Below are 14,100 nucleotides of genomic sequence, written 5' to 3'. Positions count from 1 at the left end.
ATCGGGATGGCCGCTCTTATTCGTCATCAGAGACTGTATTTTATGATCGGCGGTAAACGTCAAGCGGCGAATTTTATTTTCGATTATTAATAAATCGTCATCACGTCTTTCCAATTTGCATCTTTTGGGTAAGTGTATTACTTACATAAGATGCAGAATAATACACCGATCTAACTCTCTTGTGCTGTAAATACTCCGATTTTCAAGTGCCAAAACATACGTGTTGATTAGGTTAATTAGCCAGAAGCGTCATATTGATTTTTTTATATATATTGTACTATTTATGAATACTTTAAATATTATCTCAAAAATGAATATGAAAATGTTTGACAATTGTCAAATATGTGTACGCAAACGTATTACATTTTATAAAATATTGCTAGAGCATAATGTAACCTATCTTTATTATTATCTACTATTATATATGGGTGTGTCAATTTTGCACAATATTTTTGAATTACATACACGCTCTTTGTTAGAAGAGTGTCATTAAAATATATGTGGATTTCAAGACAATAATTTTAAAGTTATGAATAATTTTTATTACAAAGTGTTAAAGATGTAAATTTTGACAAATTAAATTTCAGAGATTCAAGCGAACCTTGTTATTTGTTTACTTTTAAGAGAAATATATTTTAATAAAATTTTAACACTAAAATTAATATAATTGAGACATCTGTGTATATCAAATATATTGACATAAATAGATAATTTATTTTATATTTCCTTAAATAAAAGAAAAGAATATAATGCAAATATATTTATATAAATTTATATAACTTTATATAAATGTTAATTTAATAAAGTTATTTATATAAATTTTGAGGTACTTTTATTATACTATTTATTTATTGTTGCAGAAATAACATGGTACGAGGTCGCGGGGGAATGATCAGAGGCGGTCGAGGAGGTATGGGGCGTGGAATGGGTTTTCCACGAAAACAATTTTTACCACGTCATCCATTTGACTACACGCTATGTGAAGCTGCTTTTCCACGTGTTAAACCTGCACCGGATGAATCAGATTTTCAAACAGCTCTTTTGAAAAAGAATTCTGATATGTGTCCTACACCAAAGGAGCAGACTTCCATTTTAAATCTTGTAACTAAACTGCAGAGTGTTCTTGATAATTTGATTGTTGCACCAGGAACTTTTGAAGCTTGTGTAAGTACATATCATGTTTAATTATACAATCAAAACTTAAATTTTATTCATATTTAGATTTTTTTCTGTTATATTCTTTCCTGTATTATACATTAGATACATCAATTACAGATATATTTATGTTTTTAATGTAGCAATTAGAAGAAGTAAGACAAGTTGGCAGTTTTAAGAAAGGCACAATGATAAAAGGTCACAATGTTGCTGACATTGTTGTTATTCTAAAAACTCTACCGACGAAAACGGCAGTGGAAGCTCTCGGGAACAAGGTCAATAATGATCTAAAAGCTGTAAATCCCAAAGAGATATTCAGAGTTATACAGACGGAACGGGGATTCGATATTGCTAATAATGAAGCCACTGTGCGTGTATTAATAACCACGCTGCACCAAAATCTACGCAAACTGGAATCTGATCAACATTTAGATGTCAAAATTTGTCAAGGTAATTGTCTCGCATTTTTTTTGTGATAGTAAATTAATAATTTAAACCATTTTTTAATAAATATTACTAAAAAATAATATTTTTTTATAAATAAAAAGGTCATCTTGCTGCTATAAGACATTCCCGTTGGTTCGAGGAAAATGCTCATCATTCTAGCATTAAGGTCTTAATACGCTTACTTCGAGATCTCAGAAACAGATTCGAAGGTTTGGAGCCATTATCCCCATGGATGTTGGACTTATTGGCACACAACGCCATAATGAACAATCCCAGTAGACAAGCATTGCCCATTAATCAGGCGTACAAAAGAGTATTACAGTTACTCGCTTCTGGACTATTCCTCCCAGGATCAGCAGGTATTTTAATTAATTTTAATTTATTTATTTTTATTTATTAGAGATAAACCATAAAATGATGAGAAATTTCTCTATCTCAAATTTGAAAAATTTTTAATATAGAAATATATATATATATATATATATATATATATATATATATCGATTCGTAAGAAATTTTCCTAAAACGATTCATCTATTACTCGATATATATATATATATATATATATATATATATATTCTATATATATATATATATATATATATATATCGAGTAATAGATGAATCGTTTTTGGGAAAATTTTCTTAAAAATTGCATTTATTTTATCTATATGAAATTTTATATTTATTATTTGTTGTTATGTATAAAAACTGTAGATTTCGTTATATCGCGATTATGTTATCAATTTGTTCGGCTTGAAATTAAAGATTCTTTGATTAGGTCATTATGAATTATGATGTCATGAATAAGGATAATCTTTATAATTATTTCAATGCAAATCTTCTATGTCGTATCAATTGCGGGAATTATTCAAATCATAATTCCGAATAATTGACGTAGTTATTGCCTCAATCGCAGCATGTTGCAAGGATTATAACAACTTTCTTCAGGTATTTCCGATCCGTGCGAGGGCGGTAATATACGCGTACATACTGCGATGACGCTCGAACAACAGGATCTCGTATGTCTCACTGCTCAGACATTATTGCGCGTATTAGCTCATGGCGGCTACAGACCATTGTTGGAAGGCTCTAACAAACTCGCGGTGGAGATGAGTGTATGGGCGGGTGGTGTAGTGGCAAGTCCGTTAGACAAAGCGTACGAGCCACCCACGGAACAGGAACAGCAGGAGGATATGGACGAGAGTAATGAAGAAATGATTACTGAAAGCATTTAGAAATTTAGGTAATGTGCACTTTTCGTGCGGCGAGATTTCTCCTTTTCTTGATGAAACAAAATGATGCTTTTACTTTCTTATTGTTATTTCTTATAAAATGCTGTGTGTATTTAAATTTACAAATATATTTCGATAGTTTCGTCGATAATCTTAAGATGATTTTTATTCACGACGTTTATATTTACGGGAACGATTCAAGGTATTGAGTGTGTTCACAAAATGCACGATTTGTCGTACATATAAAATAATGAATAGATTAGAATGTAATCTATACAAAAATTCGATTATATAATTCGATTTCTAAAAGTCTTTTTTACACGATAGCACCTTAAGCTTCTATACCTTCACTCACAACTGCATAAGTGTTAGGGAAAGATTTGATCTCTAAAGATTCGACTTATGTAATTTTTGTGTCAGTTTTTCTTAAAGATAGGCGGTTAATGATTATGTAACAACGATACTGCGTAAATGTGCCCCATCACATCTACTTTATATTTTAAATATCTTGCTCAATATACTGTCTATCGATATTACACAAGTCAAGCTCCAAATATGCTTGCCTTTTTTAACGCAGTTTGCCTTTTTGGCAGTGATTGCACGTTATTTAAGCGTGTGGTAGAAAACATCAGTCTTTATTTAGGATTCAATGTAGACATGGGTCGCTCTCGGGGGTCCTGGCGACTCGTGCGCAATTGACAGTACGAGAACTCGCGCCCGGTCGGACTGGCATCTTAAAAAGCTTGCCCTGTGGCATACACACGCAGACCTTGTATTGTTCGTGACTTCCGATAGGACTTGGCAAGAACGTGGGAGCCACTGGAATACTCTTTAGGTTGATGGAAATACCGTCCTTGGCGTCTAATATGACGCTACCGTTTACACTCTTCAGGAAGATATCCAGGTCGGCACTCCACACAATGTTTTTGCTCTCAATACGTACGCCCTCCGCGCCATGCATCGAGATTTGATTGTCGGACTTTATCGCAAGACTCTCATTGACCGACGAAGTGATTCGATGGGTCTCCGCAATCCTCACGTCGATCGTTTCGACGCCGCTCGGTAATCCAAAGTTCGGAAAATCGGTGGTAAAATATGTCGCGCCGGTACGCGGATCTTTTACCTCAAATGACTCCACCTGCGACATGGTGGTGCCATTCGCTAAGACGCTTAGCTTTGAGCGCGGATGTGTCTCCTGAATGTTTCGACCATGGCCCTTTACGTCGACGTGAACTCCAGCCTCGTCGCCAGATACCTCCATCGACTCGTCGCCATAACTCTGGCAGACACCGGATTGTAGAGATATCTTTGGCGAAAAAATGTAAAGAATGAAATATCTAATATTCATAATATTAATATTTATGAAGAGATTTTAGGAAAATATTCAGCGCAGAGAGTAACAAAATTATACTCATATATTTATTACTCCGCGTTTTTTTACAAACTCATCTCCATTTATCCAATAACTCTCAATATAAATCTGAAAATATATTTGTACCTTGTCCAAATCAGTTCTTCCATAAAATTTGACAAGATTTTCATCTGGAATTACTTCCATGGCCTCCATTCCCTGGCTAATACGCAAAACAGCAATGACAGTGATATTCAAGAAAAGATTGCAGAGACCGATTATCGCCAAAACTAGAGTTAACGTCCAAAGACAATAACGTCTCTTTGTAGATTTTTCGCTCGATGATGACATACCGTACGAAGAGCCGATCATCCTGTTAATTGATCAAACTAAAGGTTAATTATTTATGCCGAAATTAATTTAGAGATTGCACCAATAATTTCCACTAACTAATCAGTCTTGAATTAAGCCAATTTCATGTTCATTTTTTTTTTAGATATATAGCGGTATTTATAGTAAGATAAAGGCTCACATATTAATAAGATACCATAATTATTATAGACATTTCTGCAATCAATTAAGACAATTCAATGTTTGGTACATTGCTTTTCTTTATTCACCTTGCATGTACGCTGCTGCAACTGTTTTGGCGAATGAGGCCTTTAATCAGAGGCCCGTCGCTGTTGGATAAATTATCATCAGCCTTCGATATCGATGGTGAACCGGTATCATTTCCGCATACATCTAGAAGAGCCGACATTAGTTCTTCTGTGTCCGTCTACCTATCGAAACATTATCATATTATTGTAAAAGAATAATAGGAAATAATATTATTATAAAACATAGAAAATAATAATAAGCACGAAAAATTGTCAAATTATTTATTTTGTAATTAGATAGGACAGGATATATAATTAGATAGATTTTTTTATATTATTAACATAAGATAAAACTTTAAGGGGTTTCATCTCTCTAAAATATCAAAAGAATGCTAGTATCTATTAACGCGATCCATACCTCATGTTTTCAGTATTGCAACGGTCTTAATTAAGTCGTAAAGTTAATATCACGTTTTGCCATAAAAAAATAATAATTGTTAATTTTGAGGGATCTTTCTCGCGAGCTTTTTCGATGCACAGAACGGTGAACTCGAGAAGTCGCGAGATGTGTGGCGAAATATGGTTGCTTAGCGAATGACTTCCTTACCTTAACTGGGACCAGCAATATCGCGAAAGACGGTCGACTGTTCAAGTAAACGAAAATAGATGACCGCGTTCTAACTAACGTTCGCCAAGTACGACGAACAAACTCTCGATGATCGGGAACGATGGAAGTAGATGAGAATCCGTCGGTCGGCGCTTGCGCGTCCAGGGATCGATGTCGAGTATCCTCAGGAATTCGCCCTACTCGCGCGCATCCACCTCGGGAAGTTTATGTATTTGCATAAGTTGCTTCTTGTTGCACATCCTGCACGCGGTTCTCCGCTTAACGTCGTGAGAAATAGCAGATACATCCCTACTTGTTTGAGAAAAATAGGATAGATAATCCAACTCTTTTATTAAATATAAATATAAGTGAAATCGAAATTAACCAGCTCATTGTATTATTAAATAATTTCAGTAAAGAAGCCGAAATAAGCAACAAAATTAGGTATTTGAACAATATATTTGGCAATTGAACATGCGTATGGAACTTTTTTATAATTACTTCTTAGTATTTCTTTAGCGATATATAAATTTTAATATTGCAAAAAATTGAAATTTCAATTTAATTGACGAACATAATAAAAAATAAAAGTCAGAAGAGACTTTATATAGAAACTAACTTTATAAATTGTCGCAATCATCCTGAAAATCGAAATTGAATGTTGTATAAAGTCTCTTGTGATCTTTTATTATTTTTTATTAGAAACATTTTAATAAGTATATTTTATTAAATAAATTGTTTAAGCGCCTATTTTGTTGCTCTCCATTAAAATTATTTAAAAATATAAGTTTTATTTGCGTACATTACAATTAATTTTGATTTCTTCTACTTATATTTTTAGAATTATCAGGTTAAAAATGAGAACTAACAGAAATAAAAAAACTGCAATCACTGCAAATTACATCATATAAAAGAAGGAATGTATTTAATATTAAAAAAAAATACATTTAAATTAGAAAAATTAAAAATTTTTTAATTAATTGTTTCGAAAGTATTCCGGCCATGCGGTTCTCTCTATCCAAGGGATGTAGTGATAGACTCGAGTGTACACGCCGGGTATGATGCTGCCGCACAAACGTCCAACACTAGTAATTCCAATTATGTTATACATGCACTCATGATCGTTGTTAAAGACGGCGAGTGGTCCTCCGCTGTCACCCTTAATAATTACAAACAAAAATGCATACGATTAATTTTAACTTTTGCTTAACTTACTTATCAGAAGAATAATATGTTTTTACGGATACAATTAACTAAAGCCAAAAATAATAAGTTAAATAAACTTTAACTGATTCTTTACCTATATTTATAAGTAAAATTAAAAAGAATTTAGAATTAAATCATGCAGTTGAATTTAATTAATGTAATTATAGGAACGATTTTAAAGATAGTTTCCTTAATTAAAATGAAATTTAGGAAGAAGGAAAGTTTTGTTTCAGTATAAAATATATTACTTGGCAAGTATCTTTTCCCACTTCTCCCGCACATATTTGCCATTCGTTGACTATGCCAGATGCAAGCTGTGCACTGGTGCCGCCATCGAAAAAGCTTGCATTGCAAGACTCGTGGCTTACTAAATTGAGCGTTACTTTCAACAAATTGTCCGAGCCTTCGTCTTCAGCTGCAGGATATAAAACAGTGTATTATGATCTCTTAATATATTAATTTACGTATACATATAATTATAATATTATAGTATTCTGTAGATTACACGCATACATATTTATATATACAGTTTACAGAAAATCTATGATTATTGTTATTTCTTTAAATTATCTTATAATTTTTTAAAGCTCTTACACCAATCGACTAAACCCCATCCAGTGGCAACGGCCTTATTGTCCGTGCCTACGTCAGGCAAGTCAACCGGAAGACACGCTGGTCTCACCCATGCATTATAGGTAGCTTCTTTTTCCAATCGTAATATAGCTATGTCATGATACTCTGACGGGCCTTTGTAATCAGGATGCTTTATCCTTTCTGCAATTCTAATATCTTGCGGCATCGCGTCGTCATTCGTTTGCACAAGATTCAGATCACCAACTCGCACCCATTCCGCAGGTCCCCTTTGAAGCAAATAAAAATTGATTGAAAGGTTTTTTCTTTTTAATTTTAACATTTTTTTTTGCTATTATTGTACAGTCAAAACATTTTTAAATCGCTTGCATGATTAAAAAAGACGGTAGCGCGTTGATTCAAAGAAAACGATCAAAGAATTATTAGTAAAAAAAAAGATTGAGAATTGTAGCGATGAAAAAGCTGTTTTTATTTATTAGAATATTAAAAGAATACTAAAAGTAGCTTTAATTACTTTCTTTCATTAATTTCCTAAAGATAAGTGATAAAGACGGAATTTACCAGTTTCCATTCCAAGTGCAGTGTGCCGCTGTCAGGACGATCTTGGCGGAAATCAAGCTGCCGCCGCATTTCCACTGGATATCTCCGCGAATATCGAAACCAACGGCTGCCATGTGCGGGAATTCTTTCGGCTCGGCTTTCACGCCGCCGACGATCAGCTTGCGCGTTTTCAGGGCACAACGCGACACATTGACGGGCTTTCGATGAAGGATCGGTATAGGTGGTATTTCCAAGCCATAGACAGCTTCCGCGGCTTCCGCGCATTCTGAAGAGAAGATTATATCAATATCTGAATGGATGTTGAGTTTGCCGAAGCTATATTTAAAACTGCGGTGCTTCTTTCATCCGCTTGACGAGTCACGACCTCTCTTCTAGACATTTACATCCTATTAAAATATTTCGTCTTTGGTGTTTAGATTATAAAAATATGTATTATGCAATTTGTTTACCAATTATCTAGTCAGTATAATGTATTTTAATATTATGTTTAATATCAGAAGAGGAAGATATTCTTAAAATTTTTGATGTAAATTTACGAGAAAAACGTTGCTGTGTGTTTTAGCATTGTGTAAAGTATTGAAAATTAAAAAAATACAACTATCGCGAGATGTGTAATGCTAGATTCAAAAAATACTACGTTAAAAAGTTATATTACAGCGCTTCCAATCCTTAAATTAAAAGATTAATTGGGAAGGAATTCCCACTTACTTATTCGCGCTAATGATCCTCTGCTGCCATCCAGCTTCAAAGGTCGTCCTACCTCTACTTGAACTGCTTCGGTAGTCTGTGGTACCGATATTGGCGGTGGTCTTGTAGTACGCATTGTTGTCGGGCAACAAACTACCGGATCAAAACCTAAGAAGCCGCAAATATTTTCCGGCATTTTGCCGGCCAATAATTCCTGATAAATTACTGGACAGTCTTGCAAAATCTTGCATATACCCTGGTTGCCCGAATTTCCGATTGTGCATATTTCTGAAAATTATAAGAGATGCACGCATCATATATATAAAGTATTACAAATTTTGATAAAATTATATTTATTCAAAGGTACATGTGTAATATATTCAAGTTTGCACGTTTCTTAAATTATTATTTAAATGAAAAAACATTTTACATTTATTGTAAATATAATTTTAGCTACTGTTTCTTAACTCTTATTTTTTTTTTCAAGTAGATGAAATAATGGTTGAAGGAATATTAACTGTTTAAATTGAAGACACTAGATCAATTGACCTTACAATTCTGTTGACAAGACCTCTGATGTGTATATGTTTGCTTTATAACGAGTTTAAAACTTCTTTTTCGATGATGGAAATATTTGTATGCGAGCTTTACGATTATTGTTAAATTATATATAATTGTATCGATTAACTTGCATGACAGGATATATTGCAAGAAATAAATATAAAAATAGCAATTGATGCTTGCGACGTTATAGTCAAGTAATTTTTTATTTCTTTTTATTTGGATAAATAAAAAAAAATAAACATTTATAGTATAATCAAATAAATAAGTAATTATATCAACGATTATAATTACTGTTGTGAATGTAAGATTATATAATCATTGTGTACGATCAGAGAATTACATTGCTAATAGTGGAATTTTTCTAAAATAAAGCGTTTCGGGCGACCTTCCCATTCTCTCGTAAAAAATGCGATTGATACATTCGTTCAAAACAAGAATTTGTGTCTTTAATGAGAGGAATTAATACTCACCTCCAACATCTTTTCCATGTGTCGGCAACAGGATCGACACCAACACCAGCAATAATAATGACAAAGCGGCAGACGCGCTCTGTGACATTCTTGATTACAACCTTGATCACGCGCTTTTCTCGGCTGGTCTTGGGTACTCGCCGCGATGGCAGATATATCTCGTCTAACTCGTCAGTCCGCTCTGTTGGCTTCCAGTTTCCTCATGGTCCCCACCATGTTGTTCCATGGTCTCACGATGGTGAGGTCATTTTTGTCATGCACCTCGCGATAAGCCAAGTGTGAGTGAGATGATGCGATTTCGCGCGCGTCTTCGAAGAACAAATCCTGTTTCATGCTTTTGGCAAAATGCGTTTAAGTGCGCAAAATGATGGAGCAATTAGCCTTCATGCGTCATAAATAGTCTGCAAAGGTCAAGAATCGAAATCGATGTGATTCTCCGATGATTTCACTTTCCGAAAAATATATCTTATGCGAATTGTTATGAATTGGGAAATAAACTATTGTTCTCCACAGCATCAAAATTTGAATTTGATGGAATTATACTGATTTCGATTTTGAATCGGACGTCTTGATGTAGAATGAATATTAAGATACACATATTTCAGCACTTATATGTATTTTTGTATTTTAAATAATCTTCTTAATACTCTAAAATGATAAAATGTTAAAACGCTAAATTAAAAATGGAGAAAATAGGAGAATTTAATCCACTTCTTACCGATGATAGCAATGATTATAAAATAGATCGATATTAGTAAAGTCGTAATCGCATGGCAATCGCATTTTTATTGGTATCATTATGTATACACATTTTTTTGTACATCAATAAAAACGGCCTTATTAAGTTTCTCAATGAAGAAATCTTGATGCAAAGTATAAGGATATCGAAATAATTTTATTTGCATTCAAGCATCGAAGATAAATTGATTCATTCATGTTGCAAAAATGAATACATATTTTATAATCTTTCGTGATGAATTGAAACTTTTTAGAGTTTCCTACATCTTATTATGATTAGTAATCTCTTTTTTTCATCAAGATATCACGAACTCTTGTATGGTTTACACATCATTATCAGGCTAGAAATATGATTCTTTAATAAATGTTTATTGCTTAACAAACGTTTGTTTGCAAATTTTGCAATAAATTTGTTCAAACTATACATCTTAGCAATAAAATCGTACACAAATTATGTAATAATTATGGAAATTCCGTAGATAAATAGATAAATTCTCTTAATATGCGTGATAATCACTCTTCTAAAGTACGTCATTAACGATTAAACACAATGTTACGTGTACTATTACTTGCAAACTGTTATAGTGTAATTATTAAAGATACCGATTGTGGTTGATAAGGAAGTTGACTTCAAAGCAGCTATATACCCGTAAAGAAGATTTATCAATCTTTTCGTAATTATTGCATCTTTAAGAATTTTAAATAAATTCGAGTTATTCAGCTTATGATGCAAAACATTGTCAACCGATCTAGCCGAAAGTTTGCATTAAAGTAGGCACTGATAAATTATATCTATGCCACAATTTATTGGTATCAACATTTTTAATATTTATCTAATTTAAATTACTAATATATTTAATAAAATTTAGTAATATTTATCTAATTTAAATTACTAATATATTTAGTAAAATTAAATTGCATATTATACATTAATAACAGAACACATTAAATGTCGGTATTCAAGTTTTATGATTATCTTACACATATTTTAAAATAGTTCTAAATAGATCAAGATAAATTTATAAGGTTTCTACATATTTTTCGACACGTTAGAAAAATAATGTCGATAAATAAATGAATTTAATATACCGTAAGACAAATCCAATTCGATTCATTGCAATCGATATTGCTGCAAGAAACCCGTTTAATAAGACCGGTATCATTACGAGCGGACCACGTCCGCATATCCAGGGATGTAGCGTTGATCCGAGTGTTAATTTGCCAATCAGAAGAAATTATGATATGATAATATATGATAATGCTATTACTAATGTAATAATAATAAAAGATAATTATTTTTTAATTAGACAAATATTGATTGCTTTGTAAAAAAATAAGAGTCCCAATCACATAAAGAAGCATTTCTGCGAATAAATTAAACTAGCGGGTATTATAAAATTTATGTTCTACGCATTCTAAAAGGATATGTAATAGCAATGGAAAAATGTGGAAATGCAGATAATTGCAGATGTTTAAGTAGTAATAATTTGCATGTTTCTGAATTAATTAAATAACGCGAATATTAAACATTGGATATTGAGATATAAGAATGTGACGTAATTTTTCTACGAAATATAATCGTCCATTATTAAAATGCGATATATGCGTATGAGAAATAGATGCAAGTATTATAAGAAGTATTCCTTAGAAACGATCCAGCGGATACATCATTGGCTATAGTTTCGACAATTTCATGTTAATGACATCTCAGCTGATGAATTATTGATCGTTAACGAACGACACTATCATCGTGCGCACTTCGTTACGCATTATCCAGCATACTTAAAAGCGAGAATTTGCTATGAAGGCCTTTGTTCAAAGCATGTGTTGCTACATCGCATATTAGTCTCGCAATATGTTCGGAAAATTTGCAATCGCGTTATTCGTTGCCATTTTATTCAGAAATTCTACGGCGCGGAAAAGCGAAGAAAGTTAGTGATAACTCATGTCGTTGATATATTTATAATTGTCAAGAAAACTTTATTTTAAGTGTACGCACAGAAATCATCAATCTTAACGCGCTGTGTCTTGGATTCATATGACTCTTCCTTTTGATAACAAATTCTTTGCCAAATTTAGAATTGATTTTTCTCAGACAGAAATCAATCTTATCTTTGTTACGCGAGATTTCAATGACACAAAGAAACATGTATAACTTGTTTAGATCGATATATAAATAAATATGTGTTTCGCGGTAGACGCGCGATTAAGCAATCTGACGCACGATAGTAAATCGATGAACTATGCACTTGAGATATAGTTGCGCGTATAAATAAATGATTTCCGTGTATTCTTATAATTATAGCTTTTGACATTGTAATTGCACTATAAATTCCATCAGTCGTCATTGTGATTTGCGTCTGTTTTCCGCGACTTATTTACATAATTCTTGTATTTTCGTAGAATGCAAGGAATATGCTGATTTAGTTTACGAAACCGAGAATTCGCCGATTTTACGTATCAATGCTGGCTCGAATAAAGTGTCTCGTTGCGCGATTATTGAGACGCCTCTTATTATCGGCGGAGTTCCGGCAAAATCCGCGGAATTTCCACATATGGTGAGACTAGATAAAAGATAATATTGACACCTGAAACGATAAAAAAATACATTAATTGTCAATACAGCAATAAAACGGATAGATAAAGAAATTATTTTTGATTATTAAATCAAAGATAATATTAAAAAAATTTATAATTGTTATACACATACTATATACAAACAGTATTATATAGAATATTTTTATATAAATAACAAAAAAAAACAAAAATTAAAATATATTTTAATATTGTATGAAAATTGCATCTTACAATTTTTTTCGTAACTAACAAATGAAATTTAAATCTTTAACTTTATTATTTTTAATAATAAAGTAAAATGCTAAATATTTTATTTAATAATTCTTTTTTTTTTTGCTTAGCATATAGGAATACATTTGTTTTTTTTACCTGTTCCAGTTAAGACGCTTTGAAAAATGTACTACTACATGATACATCTAGATTTTCGTCGTATTTCAATATTTAATTGACAAAATATCACTTTAATTGCAGGCGGTGATCGGTTATGGCAAGACTGACGCGATATCATGGCAATGTGGAGGAAGCATCATCTCTGAGAATTTTATCCTGTCAGCGGCTCACTGTCTGGAATCCCCGGACAAGTAATAATTTTGTGTCTCACGATTATTCTATTATATTCATTTTAATATTATTAATTTTGGAATTAAAATATAAAAATATATATGTCATTTTTAATTATCTATCTGTTCCAGAGGTCCCGCGACCAAAGTACGTGTCGGCTTGATTAATTTATCAACTCCAGGTGACAGTATGCAAGAGAGAAACATCGCGGAGAGAATTAAGCATCCGGATTACAAGCCTTCGGTTAAGTATCACGATATAGCATTATTTAAACTCGATCGACCATTAGAATTGAATCCTCGAGTGCGACCCGCGTGTCTTGAAGTAAACCCGCAGGTACCAGGTAAAAGCGCTATCGCTTCTGGATTTGGAAAAACCTCTTACGGTCAGTTTTCAAATAATTTTTCCTCTTATATATTTTAATATTTCAGAATGTAAATTATTTTATATTAATTTATTATAATATTTCTCATTGTTTTATATATACATATATATATATATATATATATATATATATATATATATATATATATATATATTGTGCAGAATCTAATATCGGTAGCAACGAATTAATGAAGGTTCAGCTGAATTATGTTTCCGAGGACGATTGTAAAAAGAGTTACGCCGAGGACTTCGGCACACGGCGAATGCCTGATGGTTTAATACAAAGTTTACTTTGTGCCGGCGTAATGGAAGGCGGAAAAGACACCTGTCAGGTGCGTACAATTAAATATTTAGAATTATTTTTAAAT

At 32.5% G+C, this 14,100-nt stretch overlaps 4 protein-coding genes across 5 annotated transcripts in view; 2 read left to right on the top strand and 2 right to left on the bottom strand.

The window, feature by feature from the left end:
- The first annotated feature begins 9 nt into the window (after positions 1 to 9).
- Positions 10 to 2,987, top strand: LOC126850318 (interleukin enhancer-binding factor 2). Its single transcript, XM_050593187.1, has 5 exons — positions 10 to 128; positions 861 to 1,164; positions 1,299 to 1,605; positions 1,704 to 1,961; positions 2,553 to 2,987. The coding sequence occupies exons 2-5, from the start codon at positions 868 to 870 to the stop codon at positions 2,837 to 2,839; spliced, it is 1,149 nt and encodes a 382-aa protein (XP_050449144.1). The 5' UTR covers positions 10 to 128; positions 861 to 867; the 3' UTR covers positions 2,840 to 2,987.
- On the bottom strand, positions 2,976 to 6,039 carry LOC126850327 (uncharacterized). Of its 2 annotated transcripts, none has more exons than XM_050593198.1 (4): positions 5,394 to 6,039; positions 4,808 to 4,969; positions 4,335 to 4,560; positions 2,976 to 4,142 (listed from the first exon to the last, which is right to left on the bottom strand). In XM_050593198.1, the coding sequence occupies exons 2-4, from the start codon at positions 4,945 to 4,947 to the stop codon at positions 3,483 to 3,485; spliced, it is 1,026 nt and encodes a 341-aa protein (XP_050449155.1). In that variant the 5' UTR covers positions 4,948 to 4,969; positions 5,394 to 6,039; the 3' UTR covers positions 2,976 to 3,482. The 2 variants fall into 2 exon arrangements, with proteins under 2 accessions (XP_050449155.1, XP_050449156.1); XM_050593199.1 differs by lacking the exon at positions 5,394 to 6,039 and adding an exon at positions 5,205 to 5,381.
- Positions 6,040 to 6,291: 252 nt separating this feature from the next.
- LOC126850311 (serine protease persephone-like) lies at positions 6,292 to 9,646 on the bottom strand. The gene is made up of 6 exons (XM_050593177.1): positions 9,473 to 9,646; positions 8,460 to 8,726; positions 7,752 to 8,016; positions 7,194 to 7,459; positions 6,848 to 7,014; positions 6,292 to 6,552 (listed from the first exon to the last, which is right to left on the bottom strand). The coding sequence occupies exons 1-6, from the start codon at positions 9,558 to 9,560 to the stop codon at positions 6,370 to 6,372; spliced, it is 1,236 nt and encodes a 411-aa protein (XP_050449134.1). The 5' UTR covers positions 9,561 to 9,646; the 3' UTR covers positions 6,292 to 6,369.
- A 2,327-nt stretch (positions 9,647 to 11,973) lies between these two features.
- The window catches only part of LOC126850335 (serine protease snake-like), a 3,487-nt gene continuing 1,360 nt past the window's right edge, over positions 11,974 to 14,100 (top strand). The window contains exons 1-5 of the mRNA XM_050593215.1: positions 11,974 to 12,141; positions 12,614 to 12,768; positions 13,259 to 13,368; positions 13,480 to 13,733; positions 13,895 to 14,064. Of these exons, the coding sequence (XP_050449172.1) occupies positions 12,066 to 12,141; positions 12,614 to 12,768; positions 13,259 to 13,368; positions 13,480 to 13,733; positions 13,895 to 14,064 (765 nt within the window). The 5' untranslated portion in view covers positions 11,974 to 12,065. The remainder of the gene's footprint in view (positions 12,142 to 12,613; positions 12,769 to 13,258; positions 13,369 to 13,479; positions 13,734 to 13,894; positions 14,065 to 14,100) is intronic.

This window comes from Cataglyphis hispanica, chromosome 6 (assembly GCF_021464435.1).
Source record: "Cataglyphis hispanica isolate Lineage 1 chromosome 6, ULB_Chis1_1.0, whole genome shotgun sequence".
NCBI lineage: Eukaryota > Metazoa > Arthropoda > Insecta > Hymenoptera > Formicidae > Cataglyphis > Cataglyphis hispanica.
The sequence above is the reverse complement of the archived record's forward strand: the minus strand, read 5'-3'. Positions and strand labels throughout refer to the sequence as shown.